General features: G+C 39.5%; 1 protein-coding gene across 1 annotated transcript in view; it reads right to left on the reverse strand.

The window, feature by feature from the left end:
• The window catches only part of T265_11622 (hypothetical protein), a gene marked incomplete at both ends in the record, with an annotated part of 115,457 nt that extends 100,040 nt beyond the window's left edge, over positions 1-15,417 (reverse strand). The window contains 2 exons of the mRNA XM_009178324.1: positions 3,952-4,039; positions 15,335-15,417. Of these exons, the coding sequence (XP_009176588.1) occupies positions 3,952-4,039; positions 15,335-15,417 (171 nt within the window). The remainder of the gene's footprint in view (positions 1-3,951; positions 4,040-15,334) is intronic.
• Positions 15,418-15,841: the final 424 nt, after the last annotated feature.

The raw sequence follows: 15,841 nt of genomic DNA on the forward strand, positions 1-15,841 counted from the left end.
CTGTGTTGCTAACTGCCCAAGGTTCAATCTAGCCGTAAGCCTTTCTTTAACTCTCCTCATGATTTACTGTTAATTTCCTGCAGAACCACGGTCCACCTCTCTGTACTGTCTGCCCAAGTCCAATTCAATATATTGTTCACTGCCCAATTGCGACTACTGAACAAACACAGGTGAAGTTCTTAGAATTCGGTTTCACCGCAATTACTACTGACCGTCCGTTGGTGAATTTAGACTACACGTTACAGATAAGATAGGACACCTAGATCGTGCGTTTAGGCTAAGTAACCTATTCCTTGCTTTGAGATGACGGCCTTAGCTCAGGATCGTAAGTACGTTCAAGATGACGGCCTTAGCACAGGATCGTACAACAAGTACGTTCAGCAACTGCGACTATAAAAACAACTGGCCTATTTGATATGATGCATATAAAGTAAAGTATTACAAATGAATACACGTACATTGACATACAACGTTGCTCTGATCATGCCATTTGATAATTTTGTGTGTGTCCATTTGATAATGAAAGACCATCCCTTAATGCGCTGGCTCTGAAACAAACATTCATCCTTATTTCTGGACTTGTGATAAGAAGGAAAATATCTCCTTAAAAAACTAATAATTTGGCGTTGTTTAGCCGGCTATCGCTGTCTGATATTTAAACATCCGAGTTGGCTCGACTGTTATTAACGCGTTCTGCTGTATGTTCTATACGTGGAAGTTTCACATCTCAGAAGAAAATTAGTTTCGTACAGATTACCATCACTGTACATTGATAGAATTATGCAAGCCATTTAGAACATGTGACAAAACAAATGCGCAAAGCCCTTGAATAAGCTGACATCTTGACCTTTTATACTTACTATCTGGCAACTCAGTGTTTTAAAGGCGAGCATCCCTCAGCGGAATTGTGTGTGACACGCAAAGACAAACTGAAACGAATGGTGCTGATAGTCCTAAACAGATTTTGAGCAGTCAATTTTACCAATGTATATTCCTGTCACTAATCAGTTGATCAGTAAAAGAACCACAGGTGTGAGCAATGCAGCTTTGCTCAAAACTTTGCATGGACTCTAAAATAGATCGATGTAGCTCTTTTTCATATTGATTTATAATCCACCGGCTATTGTAGTTCCGACTAGGTCATGCATGAACAAGTCTGCCCAGTCAACCTGATTTCCTCTTCCGAGTTGAAAACGTGAAGGGTAGATAGGTATGTCGATATTTTAATAGGGAGATTATCCGACCCAGAATACCTTGGGTTTGTCACTTACAAACCTTGAACAACTTGAGTATTTCATCAAATTTGAAAGTGATAACCACTTTGACGTTTGGTGAAAATCTTTCAAGCAATCGGATGCTTCCACATGAATTACAAAAATCTTTGAAAAAGGCAGAAAATCACTTGCAGTATATATTTCTTTGTGGATACCGTCTTCATACCACCAACATGTGGTTTCCCATACAAAGCTGAACGAAACCATTTTTAGGAATGGCTTTTTCCTCAAGCCCGAGGCTTGCGTTTTCCGTGGAATATTTTTCTCGTTGCACCTGCATCATTTATGCACACACAAGGCTTACTTATAAAAGCTGTGCAATCATCCGACAACTGCCAAAATTTCCGTCCGGTAGTCAGCTAAATAGCATAAAAACGGCGGTTGCGCTTCGGCCTTCAGGGAACCCTACAACACATCGGTTCATAAATTATACAACTTGGAAGGGGATATCTTGAGTTAATACTCACGTAGGTAAATATGCTTTGTGGAACATTAAATGAAGTAAACCCGATCCATGAACCACTTCTATTAAGGGTAGCGCTAAAAACCGAAAACATTTTTGCCATTGCTGTCAGCATGACCTTTGTTTTACGTCAATTTAGAGTAATATGCGAGATTTATTACCTGCGTTTTTAAAAAAAGTAAGGGGACGGAGCACGTCTAAAATTCTGTAGCTGTTTACATTTAGGAAGTGGGTTGATGTCTGAGAGTGAGTTCGGATAAAAAAAGTGGGTCGGGTACGATCAGCAAGGTAACTAGTGACATTTAAAAGCACCTCAGATTTAAAACGATTTTTCTGTTAGGAGTAGTTTAATTATCAGGATCACTTCAAGTCACACAGTAGAAAAATCATGAGAGAAGCTGGTTTTCCCAAACACGTTTGACTCTGAAACCAAGGCTATAGTACGTATATCATTCTAGTATCTGCATGAAGCATCAAACATTCACTCCTTGACCAAATCTGAACAGCCACCAAATTTTTGTTTCTTGTGCAACACATTTGACAACAGTAGGCCCAACTTAAACGCATGCTCAATTCGCACGACAATCACAAATGTCCGTCAGAGAAACTGTAAATATTTCTAGGAAGGGATGCGACAATCTGACTAAAAGATTTGGTCTCATCATGCCATCTGAATAAATACACATTAATCATCTCCACAAGCTGGCAGATATCTTCGGAAAAGTGCGCTAAAATTCTGTTTCTGAAAGCGAGTTGAACTCGAAGTCTAGTTTTAGGAGATTTCGGGAAAATCAGGAGCTCGATATCCATTAATGTAACGTCCAGATGACAAATGCACCAAATTAGCAATGAAAGAAACTTTCGCTATTCTGCTGAATTCGTGCAATTTTAGTGATACACTCTACAAATACGCGTGTATCTTGTCATTTACGTTTTTGAGCTGACAGTCGATTTGGTCCTAATACGGCTGCGCATCAGCCTACTGCGCAGCGGAACAATCATGTGGAACAGAGCCGTGCGATTATGCCCCCACGTCGGAATCACGTCCGATTTCATCATGTGCCGGAGAAAGGTCAAATAAGGACACAGAATGTTCACACCCACTCCATGGCCAAGGCATCCCGTACACAAGCACATAGACGGCCATCTACGATCAATCGAGACAAAGGAACAACCGCCCGAGGACCGGTGTGGGTCTGTGGGAGACACACTGGTTGGTTGACAGCGGATCGACCATCAAATACGGTGACAAGTGAATCACATATATAGAAGTTTGTAATTGCGTTAATACACAGTTCCTTCAGGTCGTCTTCTTGTCTTCTGACTATAACCCAGTAGCGTCAGGGCAGGTGAAGAGATACAACAGGTCCTAAATAAGTTATTCCTTTTTTTTCAAAACAACCGGGGTAATTTGTTTCTTCAAAACAGTTGGCATCACTCATCAACTGAAATTATTTGCTATCAACCTTACCTTAATCCGCAATATTCAAATAGCATCCGTCCCATGAAGAGAATAATCACCACAGTGTTTCCCGATTTGAAAGCATCATCTGGTGAGCATCAGGAATGAAATTCTGTCGCGTGCATCTAAAAGTCAGATATGGCAGTATATCTGACATCTTCTGTGGTTCCTCTCAAAATCGGAAAACCGATTTTTCCGAATAATTGAGTACATGATCCAACTTTCTACGCATTCAAAACCCTCTCTTGCACTTAATTTTTTGTTGACCACCGGTGAATTACAGTGGATTTTTTTCTAAATTTATTGAAATTTACGACTGATACTCACGAGATCAGCACAGTTGTTTATTCATGTGATACGTTCTTTCTTAAGAATATCTCACCTCCTTGATCATAGGTGACTGAAAAAATTAAAGCATGGATTCGAAGTTGTTTGCCTCATTATTCTGTCCCTCAAAGCCTACCGAGTCTGTTTTACAGGATCCAGTATGCGGGAAAGGAGTCTATTGGTGAACTTACATGTAGTAGTAGAATGATTTACTCGTTGGTTCACCTCATTCCTACTAGTGACTTCATTCAAAACAGCTTTTATCTGGTAAACCATAAACCTCTACGAGCTTGAAAGCTGCGGCATTTTTTAGATTTGTTTGCTATTTTGATCCTTACACTGTGTAACCGACATAATGTGAATACTATTATTTGAATTTCCACGTTTCCTGTTGCCTGTCTGATCACACAAGGCACTTGACTTACGTAGCTTGCGTGCGTGAGCGGAATTGCGGGCAGCATAGAAGTTTGTTCATACTTTAGTGACAGTAAAACTGTTTCCACTGCATTTATGCTAAAAAGTGGATGAAAACAATGGCCTAACTTGAACACTAGTTAATCTTGAGGGCATTCAGGCATAATAAGAATATTGTACGAAAATAAAATTGCTTGCTTATGCGGACAAATAGAAGCTTCTTGCACAAATGCACCAAATACTCTGCTTGGAATGAAGAGGTTTTCGTAGACTTATCCATTAACCGCCAATAACCATCCAGATATATGTGTACAGGCATGAAAGTCACATTTCAGATATTGTCCAAAGTGGTCCGAAGTTTAACAAGTGATACCTGCTTTAAGTTCTGTAAATAAGCACCTGACTGCATAAAATTCTTTGTGGTTTGAGTTAGTTTGACACGACTTTTAATTTAACATTACTGCAGTAACCCAATACCCCTTGCTTTTTTTCAGTAAATGGCGGAAACGTTCCGGCTAATATTTTGAAGCACGCCCTTCAGTAAACAAAGTAAACAGCCAACAGAAAAACGCAGTTTAAGTCCTGGTATTCTAGACAGGCCTGGACCAGTACTTTAGAACACCCTAGTCCCCTACTGAATGGAATTGCCCGATATTTACTTTAAATCAATGGAGATTCCACCCACCAAGTACAGCTAAACTGTACTGGGAACCCGAAAACATCAAATGAACCGCCCAGGTTTATTGAGAACTTCAAATCCTTAGAAGGATGTAATCTCGCAAGACTCGGCTGGTACGGTTACGTGTGTCTGGTTGATCACTAGAGTGATCTATTAGCAAGTAGGCTGTACTGGGATGCCACCTTTAAATTGTTAGTCCATACCACAACATGGAAAACACGAGTCTAAAGGTTTCCGAACTGATTGCATAGAATTTGTAGGCAATGAAAATTTCTTGGAGTTTTAGGGGAGTTATCTTTTGTCGGCCAAAATCTCTTGTTAAGAGAAAACCGAAACGCAGTGAAGAACTACTTCATCCTTATTTGGAGACTCACAAAGTAACAACCCTTACTTTTTTGAAGATGCGGCGTTATCAGCCGATTGATGTCGTGCTAGGATACAAACGTTCACGGCAACATTCTTAAAATGTGCAAGTTTGCTTTAACTCTAAAGGTACTAACTCTATTCTCCACTTATGTAAGTTTGTTGGCCATCTCAAGCTAAAAGTATAACAAATTTCAGTACAACAAAAATACTACTCACTACGATATAACTTAATAGCCTGGTCCATTTTGGCATCCCTTAATCATTTAACTATCTTTAATAGTTCTGAAAAATTTAGATGTCCACTTGTCTAGGTGAAACATGGTTCCGATGTAAACGACTGCTTCAGGAGTTTTGAGGCAGTCACGCCAGCTTAAAGTTATCCTGTTGCAGAACAGCTCCATGTTGTTTTAAATCTTCCATCCTTCAATTGCTTCCAATTTGCATCTTCCATTTTTCTTTTAGGCTGACGAATTTCTTATTAGGTTAGATCCCATCAGTCCTTCCCGCCTAAAGGTTACATAACGTGCTCCGTGGTTTCACGTTAAAATTATCTTTAATTGCCTCTTCAAGTTCATTGGAACAGCATCCAAAAATGATTTTCTGATGCCGTTGAAGTTTGCCAGATTGCCAGCAGCTGAATGGGAAAATACAGGTTTTTTCGTTCTATCAGTAGATCAATCATTTCATTTGCTGCTCCAAAATGCTACCCGCTAGCAACAACCTACTGATTTTGTGGCGACCAATACAACCCATCGGGTTTTGAAAGTTTTACTCTCGTTAAAGGCTCTTTCCAAACTAAGATTACCGAAGGATATGGGACAGACGGTTGAACCTAATTGCACCTCGGAAACATCTATTGGAGACGCACCACTGTGATGATTTCTTGAGTTCCTCTATTATTCGTTATCCTGACAAATCTTTTTTGTGAGCCTCATGGGCTTCATTCCAAATCATGTGTGAACTCTAAACATGGTCTGACAACCATTGATGAGTAAAACAATTACACAATTGAGTGCCCCTCTATTTCTTCAGGTTCACTCTAAAACTGCCAAAGTCCAGCGACACTTCACGTCTCTACAAGTCGCTACAATGAATCACATTACAGTTTACTGATCTATTGAACTGGACAAGGGTAGCTGAATCCGCATTCATCTTGTCTTTGCATCTGCCTTACTGTCAATCATTGTAACCTCCCTTGGTAGGTCAAATGTTTCAGTGGGGTTTAGGTTGGCTGAGGGGAACGGTATCACAACTGGTCTTCAATCCTTCGGTCGCAGCAGCGCCACTAGACATGCTATTACCATCTGTCTTGTCAGGCGCTTAACTTTCAAGTCAAAGCAGTTGCACTAGCAGTGTCCATACCGAAAGCAGTTCATTACCAACACAATCGACTTCTAGGTAAGCCTCACCACAGGTGTCACCTTGAGATACCACGTTAGGCCATTATTTTTTCGCCAAATATAAAAGAATCAGTTTAATTTCTGCCTACTAAATCTGTTGTAAGAATCTTAACCAATGAATTTTTTTGGTGCTTCGACCAGCTTAATATCGAATTGCAAAAGTGTACTGTTAACAGCACCGCTGTCTATTTTCAGAAGTGTCCTGGCTGTCATTTTAATTTTATCAAAATCACCACATGGAACTAGTCACATTCTAGCATATCTCGGATGATCCCACCTGAGGGACATTTGCCAATGTTTTCATTCGTAAATGTTCTATCGTGATTGACTCCGAACGCTGCCTTGTGAATCATTCCAATCTAAAAGACTCACTCATCTTTTCTGCACTGTGAAGCGATTGGTATTTCTCACTAAAAGCACTTTGAAGAAGCATAGAGCAACTGCATTCACTTAATTAGGTTGCAATTAGCTGGACCTCATGGGTTGAATGTGTGGTCATTTGAAATCCAAATATGTTACCCTTAGCAGAGTGCCGTCAAAATTTTATGAAATTCCATGCGCTGCCATGAAAAAATCCTGTAGATATGTAGTTCTGTCCTTAAAAAACTACAAGCGCCCAAAAATCGGTATTACAATACACAAATGTAGAAGGTTATATTATCCTAACGTAAACTGCAAGGGCTTTTCGGTAGATATTAGAGAGTGAGGTGGGTTACGTACGTCGTTCACGAAATGGGACTTAATGATTCTACCCCACGTCTGGGTGTCTCGTGGATTAGAACTTTGTTCACGAAGGTAGGTAAGCCTTGGTCCGTGTGTCATATTTGGAGACTACTGCCTGCAACTATCACAAACATCTCCGGTGGATATATGTTTTTCTTAACTCGGTACTACTTGCAAACTCTCTTATCTGGTTAATAATGACATGAAAAAGGTAGACGTGTACAGTAACTGGAAACAACCATCAGCACATACGTTTTGTTCAACAAATGTATAGTCATAAGACTTGAACGTGTAATTGTCTGTGGTTCTGTTTTTAAACAAGCTAACCGGGTAAATCGTAACAGTGCTCACCATTTGAACGCATTCTTTTTTGCAGAGTTTTAGATCTATTTGGTGCCTAAACAGTGTGCCTACTAAAATCCTGTTGAACACCAAAGGAAGCGTTCGTCATGCTCGTGCATTTTCACTAAATTGGGGTATGCGTTCTCAAATGAGTCTTCAGATAATTCGCATTAGGATGAAAGTATACACCAAAATAAAGTAAGCTGCTTGTCACAGTTGCCTTTTGCATAGGAATAAACTGCATATGTTTCAGTTCATTTCGCCCTCCATTGGCTTAATACCTAATTTTTATCGGAATCATTTCGTTTTCGAAAGTGTTTGTAATACTTTTGGTGTAAATGTCAGCTGTCGTCGTATTCGTTTAGCTTAAAACTGAAAAATGAGAGCCTGGTGAGGATTCGGTGAACCGGCCACTGCGATGAGCACCCACATGATGCATAAGTTAAACCTTCTTGGAAGATAGAAACGAAGGATTTCTTGAACAAATATTTAATAAATTGATCACTCCAAAAGGCAACTACTGGTTGCAAATACGGCGAGAGAGAAGAAACAATACAGTTCTCAATAGCAGGCATTCTTTAAAAGGATGATAGTGGCGCGAATAAAGTTAAACAAGGAAACGGATGATTTTTTAAACAAAAGGCGCCCGGAATAGAATAGGAAACTTATAGATATTTTATGCGTAAAGCAGGGTACTATTGAGTGCCGAAATGTAACAGGTATACCAGAACCACATACCTTGCAAGGAAAGACACAATCTAACCTATTACACTGACGTGCTGTATATGACTTTCATATACCGAAGAACTATTTTATTCAAACGCTTCAACAAAAAAATTATTTGAATGTCCTATGTCATCATACGTAGGTGTCGAGTTTTGATAAATAATCGCGCGCATTTTCAGCCCAAGATAAAGCTTTCAAGTTCGAAAAATGTACTCGACTTCAGTCATCGTTAAGACCTCAAGCAGTTACTGGTGTTCATTGGTTGAACTAGTGTTAGTCAACTAGCTTACATCTATTGACCGGATTGAACAGAAGTTTAATTTTGCAGATGTGGTCACAACATCCCTACATAAATCACTTGGGTCTACATTTCGGTCAGACGCGTGTCCAACAGCTGACAATGATGGATTGGTCTCACAAGAATTCAGCTTCAACTGAACCCATTATTGATTGTCAGAGGCTATTTATTTTGATGTTATGCTCATTCATTCTATGTTTCAACAGCAAGTAGATCTGTAAACTCGAAACTCATAGCCAATTTAATTTTCTAACAGCCAACGGTACTCGGTGAGATTGAAGATGATTCGTGAAAACGTTTAACACACAAACGCGCTTGCTTCAAAAAGAATCCGACATATCATTCAGATTTTGTGTCCCACCTCCAAAGCAATGGAACTGAAAATAAGCTCGATCAGCTATCAACTACTTCGCCCATATATAAACTGCAAAGTATGTCTTGAATGAGGAAAACTGTATGATCAGCGTGAAATGTCATATTCGCTTCTTGGGATCGTTGTGAGTTATTAGCCTCCCTCTGAAACAGAGCATCATAAGGATTCCAGAATATCTAGAATTGATGCAGGCAGCAATTCCATAGTTACATAAAAACCTTTCATATAAGGTTTTAGTGTACTGGATTTGGTAGAGTGAGTCTTTATGGAATCAAATGATGTAAACAAAAGCATCGACCCGCCATTCAAGCCCCAAAGCTGTAAACTTACCAACTCATTTATGCGTGTGCTGTTATGATTTATAAAATATATAGTTGACTTGCCTCATCTAGAACAAAATTTATTACCCCAACTAGCACTAAGTTTGTCGTTCTGCGTCTTTCATGTGCATAATGAAATTCTAAATTGCCCATGCGGACAGGCCAATTCAATCCCGACCAGACCAGCCCGGTATTTGTCACGATTGAATTGTGAGGGCCATTGGTGACTTGGGGTCAGCAATCCCCAATATTTCCTGGTTCAATTGCATGACTAGAATTGGCTGGCAAAAGTCAACTTAACAAACCCTCGTGAAGAAATAATTCAAGACCACTATTAATAAAATTTGGCCAATAAGGAATTGTCAATTCCACACCGCCTGAGAAGGTGTGAACAAAAGAAGACCGCCACAGCCGTAGTGTCCTGTATGCAAACACAACTAAAAATTAGGGAGCTGACAGAAGAAAATGCGGAAAAAACGAGTTGCAAAGTTACCCAGTTTTATAAGGAGAAGTAAATGATCCCCAACTGAATACCTCTGACGTTTTTCATTCACCAACTAAATCTGCTGCACTGATCCGCCTGACGCTTCAGTAGGTACAATATCGGAGACGTCGGAGTATAGTTTCTTGAAATATGACTATCCCTCTACCTTCTACGGCCACTTTATTTCTTCGTGTGGCCCATCAATAATGTGCACTCTCTTGATTTTAGTCAGTCTTTATTATACTTGAAAGTAAATTTAACAACATTGGAAAAATACACTCGTTTACACGCTAATCTGATTTTAATGATAAGCTCAACATAATCCTAGTTGAATCTCTGTATGAAATCATCATTCAGAGATAGAGCTTTGATTCAGACGGGTATCTCGTAAGAACCAAAGTATTTTGCTAATTGGTGTGGTTCACAAATTGCACACAATTTGTGTTCAAGAAGAACGAAAGGTTAACGGAAAATTGAGTACTTAACACAGCCGATGAGTACCGAGAAGGGTAAAACAGGTCTGGAGTACCAAAGGGTTTCCTGTAACAATATGAGTGCTGTGTTCCATCTTAAACGAGCTAGAATAGACTTATTCTAAATGTTACTTCTGGTTTCATTTTGATCTACTCCACTTAAGCATTTGTTGAGTGAGGAGTATAATGAATGCGCGTTGATGATTATGAGACGCGTCTCAGTGAAATTTATCTCAACTGATTATCGCCAATGGAGCCCGCATTTGGGTTCGCTTTAATGATGTAACTTGGTGTTTTTGGTAGTCACTTCTGTTTGCATGGAGCGCAGTAAAAGCATGTACTGAAGCTTTGAGAACAAAACCTAAAATAACGTTATGTGGCTGGCTGAAAACATGGTTTTTCGTGTGCTTTTTATGGTTAAAACATGTAATGTGCAACCAAACCCGCTTCATGGAAGAATGATTACATCCTAAAATGTTAGATAAACAATATATGTTTCTCACTGTAATATCGTTTTTTGAGGATAAAGAAATGAGTAATTGGGGCGATAAACGTTAAAATTTGTAGAATCTATGATAGAGTAGGGTCTCTATGTGGTCGCATAGTGAATGCTGAAAACACAATCTAAGCTCCAGGACTGCTACTGGAAGCAATTCCAATGACAGCTGTATAATAGGCGACTAGAAGCACTTTTTCAAATTTCTGCCGAATAATACCACGATACTATCGGTAATTTTATTCTTCATGTTTTTTCGTCACTGTTTTAATCTGCAAGCACTTTTTAAAGGTTTTTGACATTTTGTGCTGTCCGTCCACATTTGCAGCCGGGAAAAAATCATCCTTCATCGGGGCCGGTCACAGTGCAGCTTGTAGTTGCGCCTGAGTTGACTGATTGGCAGTGATTGTGATTCAAATTAAATGCAGTGGAATAAATCTGGCATTAAAAAACCCAGATGTGACTTTTTAAATTTTCTTCTTAGAAAGTAAGTAACATTGATTAAGCATTTATCAACTAGCAGTAGAATAAATTACCATATGGAAACGATAATTTAAGGATTGTATTCCTACTACATTTACGTATCTTATAAGTGAACCTAACTAGAAATCAAATTCTTAACTGCGCCAATGTATCAACTAGGCTGCTAAATGGAGGAGTTCTCTCTCAGCTTTCATCACCGACGTAGCATAATGGTATAAAACGTGTTGCCGCACACTCATTCCGGGGAAATTGTGACGAAATAATTCACACGTGAAATGCCTAAAGGTATACCAGATATTTACCCATTTTGGCCCATAGACGGAAATATGTAAGCATTGTAATAATGCATCCGCAACCGTTTCTGACATGAAACAAGCCTCCATCATTTTGTGTAAAATAGTCTTCCCGTAAATACCGTTACGCGTTTGGTGTGTTGTGTCTAAGCCGGGTATTTAGAATAATAAATAGTCAGCAGTAGTAAAAATCGAATGCATGATATCAGGCACGTTTTCGCTTTCGATGAGTGATTACGGGGAGATGAACCGGCTATTGGTGTACCTTAAGGTTTTAGGTGTGTCTTATTTAGAAGGTCTGAAACAGCATGAAACTTTCAAAGGAGAATATGCCTTGTCACCACCTAAAGACCACTCTTGTTTAAACATTCATGTTAACCGTTCATAATAGTATCGTTCCAAATACAGTTTTCAGAAGCTTGCATACCACTGACCCCTTAACTATAAAACAACTTGGCAATGTGTTGGAACGTAGAGTGGCTGAATTATTGATAGTTGATCAGATAGCTGCTGACCTGCTTGCCACGCCTGGCTATCGATGCGCAAGATTTTTGTCAACCTTAGCGGAGGTAAGTTCTAATGAATCTATCCAAATACCCAAGTAACTGCTTGCTAATGTTTTCCAGCAATATGACAGTAGTTCTTTCGAATAAATGGTAACTCAGATATTAGCAAACAGTTTATATCGTTCACATACCAGTCGTTCAGGAGAACTACAAGGAAACCTTAACGGCAGTACTAACGCATCATGGATTACAGTTTATGATGTAATGGTTTTTTACTCCATAAGTCACTTTCCACTGCTGTCACCACAGTCTAATCTATTTCTTAAATGGGAATATCAAGTGAAAACCAACCGCTGACGCAACCATTGACGCGTGCATACTTTTACGCGGTGTAGAAAATTCTGTAGGTCCCGCACGACTGCACATAAATCGTTCATCTTTAGTGTAAGTCCCGGATACTGTTAGGATTTTTGTCAAGCCTCATTATCCCAACGTTAGGCATATAATGCATTAGCTTTCTGTCGACCAATCAATCCAATGGGAGAGTCTGTCCTTTCCATCAGCGCAGTCTACTACAGTTATTTTACTCCATGAACGTGTGCTTCGTGCACTTCAAATGACGGAAAACTACTCTGCACAGAAATTGGTGTCTGTAAATACTCGGCGCTCGCCGCACAAGTAGATGTGTTGGTGCGAGACTAAATAATCATGTAAATACATACTTGAGTATGAATCCAATTTTAACCAAAATGAACAACCAACAATCTTCAGCCACATTCTGAAGTGTCTTGCCTGTTGTTTGATAGCATTTTGAGTAAAATGAGAACTAATAAATGTAAACCTATTATGCCACATGGTCGCAAAGCTATTGGTATTTTGGACTTTAGAACCGCAATAATATTTTTGCACCTGAAGAGAATACCGGCAGATTCAAGAGTATATTGATGACAATTTGTATGTTTGCTAAGACGGGCGGTTGCACTGCAACAATAGCGCACTTCCACACACAACACACTTATGTTGTCACTCGACTGGTGATTTCACATCCCCAACCAAATCGTCCAGTTTGGCCAACAGACCAACAGGCACTGCTAAATTTATCCACATCTGATACTTTTCGCCTACGTGACTGAATCCACCATATTGCTACAACTCTGATTTGTCACTTGTTCTGCTGCTTGAGCTAATTAATTGCAAGCAACACTAGGATTTCTATGATTTCATTTGCCGAATTCAGCAAATTGTTGCTAAAACCAAAATGTTGGTGAAATCCGGACATTTTTATGTAAATTTTCTTAAAATAAAACTCTAATGTAACGTTATTCTAATATTTTCATTTTGAAAATTTCAGGTACTGACCTTTACCGGTAATGTTCTGCTCTCGTTTCATAAACTGCGTTAGACGGGAAAATGGTAATTAACATTTCCTTAGTGCAAAGTGGAGTATGCATTCGTGCAAAAACATAATTCAAATGTCCCTAATCTTACTGCATGCAAAGCCAAAATGCACGTATTTTCTGGTCTGTCTGCGTTTTCAACTTCTTGCAAAATAAAAACTGAAACCAGCCGGGAGTTGAAATCTTACGACTGGGCAAAGGCCTGTTTTTTGAGCGCATGCAAAATAAAATTTACTTAACTGCATGAGAGTGAATTTTCAATATGCATCTATCGCGATCGAATACACGCACACTGTCAAGATCCGCAGAAGAACACAAAAAGAAGTAGGATGTTCGCCTGCGCGCCAAATTGCATCTGTCGTTTTTTGCCCGTGACAAATGTGGACGTGCATGGCTGAGCAAGGAGTGTTTACCCAATCGTTGCAAACTGCATAGCAGCTACCTAATAGAATTAGAACTATCTTGCCTCTATAAAATCAAATATTCATCCTGTGCTTGAGGGTTTCATTTTCTTCCGAAAAAAACATTCATACGAAATTACTTCAGCATTGGTTACTTCAAGCCCTTCTTTATAGCAATAAAACTTTGGCTACGTTCATCAGTCTTTCAAGGTTTGCAGTATCCAAGAGTGATGAACTTTAGATTCAGGCATCGTAATTTGGGGCTTTATCATCAGCGTACGCCTATTGCCAAGAACACGAGAGACCTATCCTTTCTTAGACCTGCCTACGGTGATGTTTATCAGATTTTTGACAGAAGGCTAAACAAAGCGAATTCAGTTGATTAGAGGAATGGTTCGATAAATGCGATACAGGCATCGAGGATGGTGAGTACATATTATAATGAATGCGAAAAGCTGTTTCCTAAAATCTGTCATCTTCATTTTTGCACATCTCTGTCCTCGTCCGACCAGGGTTCTGAAAAAAAGTATTTAATAATCCATGTAAATACACTGCCTTTTAACTGACAAGTATTTCTGCTAGTGACAACATGTCTGCTCAAGGTAACTAACAGCAAACGTTTGGCGCACAATGAGCTCGTTTTAATTACTATCCCTCTATGAGTTTACAATAAAAAAGACGTTTATAAAGCACATCTTGGAAGAATTCAGGTTCATTTCGGTGGACAAAGCTTAATCGTACACCACGCAGCAGGTGAGCGAAAGAATTTTGTAATTTAGTTTTCTTTCCTCGTCTTTATGTATGGACGGTGGGTGCACTTTAGTCCAAATTCGACCATATGAAATATGTACTACATGTCATAGGAGTGCATGCTGCTAGCTTATCCACTTGCCTCGCTACAGTCGGTCTACCAAAAGTTGAACAGACAAACGCGGACATTCGGATGAAACGCTAAGCAAAGGACTATAAATGCTTGTCACTGATTAAACTCCAATCCACCCTCTTGTTCCGCAAAGGTGCAACAGAATACGGGGTGCAAAAAACGAGGAGGAATAAGAAGTCAACATTTGATTTTGAATCATGTAATCTATCTCAAACTGGTGCTCAGCGTTTGCTCACCTGAACAGTAGCCTTTAGGTAAGCTTCCAATACGGGTGGTAAATCTACTGTTGTTTCGCGGATTCTTGGATACCCATACAAGATTTAAGACCATGGAAGCACTCGATTTGCAATCTTGGATCAACTAGACATGGGCATGAAATTTGAAGCGATCCCACCCACGTAATATGCAAGCAAATGTAGGCAACCACCTAGACTAGTGCAAGCTAAAACTCAGGTCTTACTATCGTTACACATCATCGGTTTTCTTGTTCCTTTTAAAACCTCAGAAACATATCCCCATGAGAAAGTCTGAGGGATCCTTTTGCAATATTTCAAGCCTAGCACCACAACGTCATATGGTTCCGCCTTACAAATAAAATACTTTATATTTCTATTGGAAAATTTTTTAGGCGACTTGCTTTGAGTGGTTTGAAGGAAGGCTTTGAGACACAATAATGGAAATACACCGGAGTAGAATCTTGTTCTGTAGATTCATTCACTCAGTTTACAAGTGAAACGGCGCCAAGTCTTACGCAGTTGGTGGTGTTTGCCACGGATCGTCCACCTTGTTGTCCTTGTCTTCATGTATCACGTCTTCAAAATCTTGAGGAGCCATGTCAAACTTTCTCTGAGGGAACAGAACTTATAAACGTTGTCGTTATCGAAACACCCACTTGTAATTCATCTGTGACCTATAAAATCCCCACACTATTTTAATTACATTGTTCACTCTGGAGGTGTAGAAACACCAGCAAGTGTATCACATAACATCAAACAGAAATTTAACAATATGAAGACCTTTCTAACAAGCACATCCAAACTGCCATATTATCTAGGTTGTAAAGGAGTTCATAAATGCTGTGAACTGTAACAGTAATGCAAGGAAGTGGCGAACTCATTCAATTGTGGCTCAGTATTCACGACAACCAGTGGTTGTGTGGTCCTGTGGGTCAGGGCAGTTTTACAGTTGTTTGCAATACATTTAAACTGACGGAGGCGCGGATTCAGAGGTTGTTACCTGCAATTTCTTTTATCGAATG

This window comes from Opisthorchis viverrini (assembly GCF_000715545.1).
Source record: "Opisthorchis viverrini unplaced genomic scaffold opera_v5_534, whole genome shotgun sequence".
NCBI lineage: Eukaryota > Metazoa > Platyhelminthes > Trematoda > Opisthorchiida > Opisthorchiidae > Opisthorchis > Opisthorchis viverrini.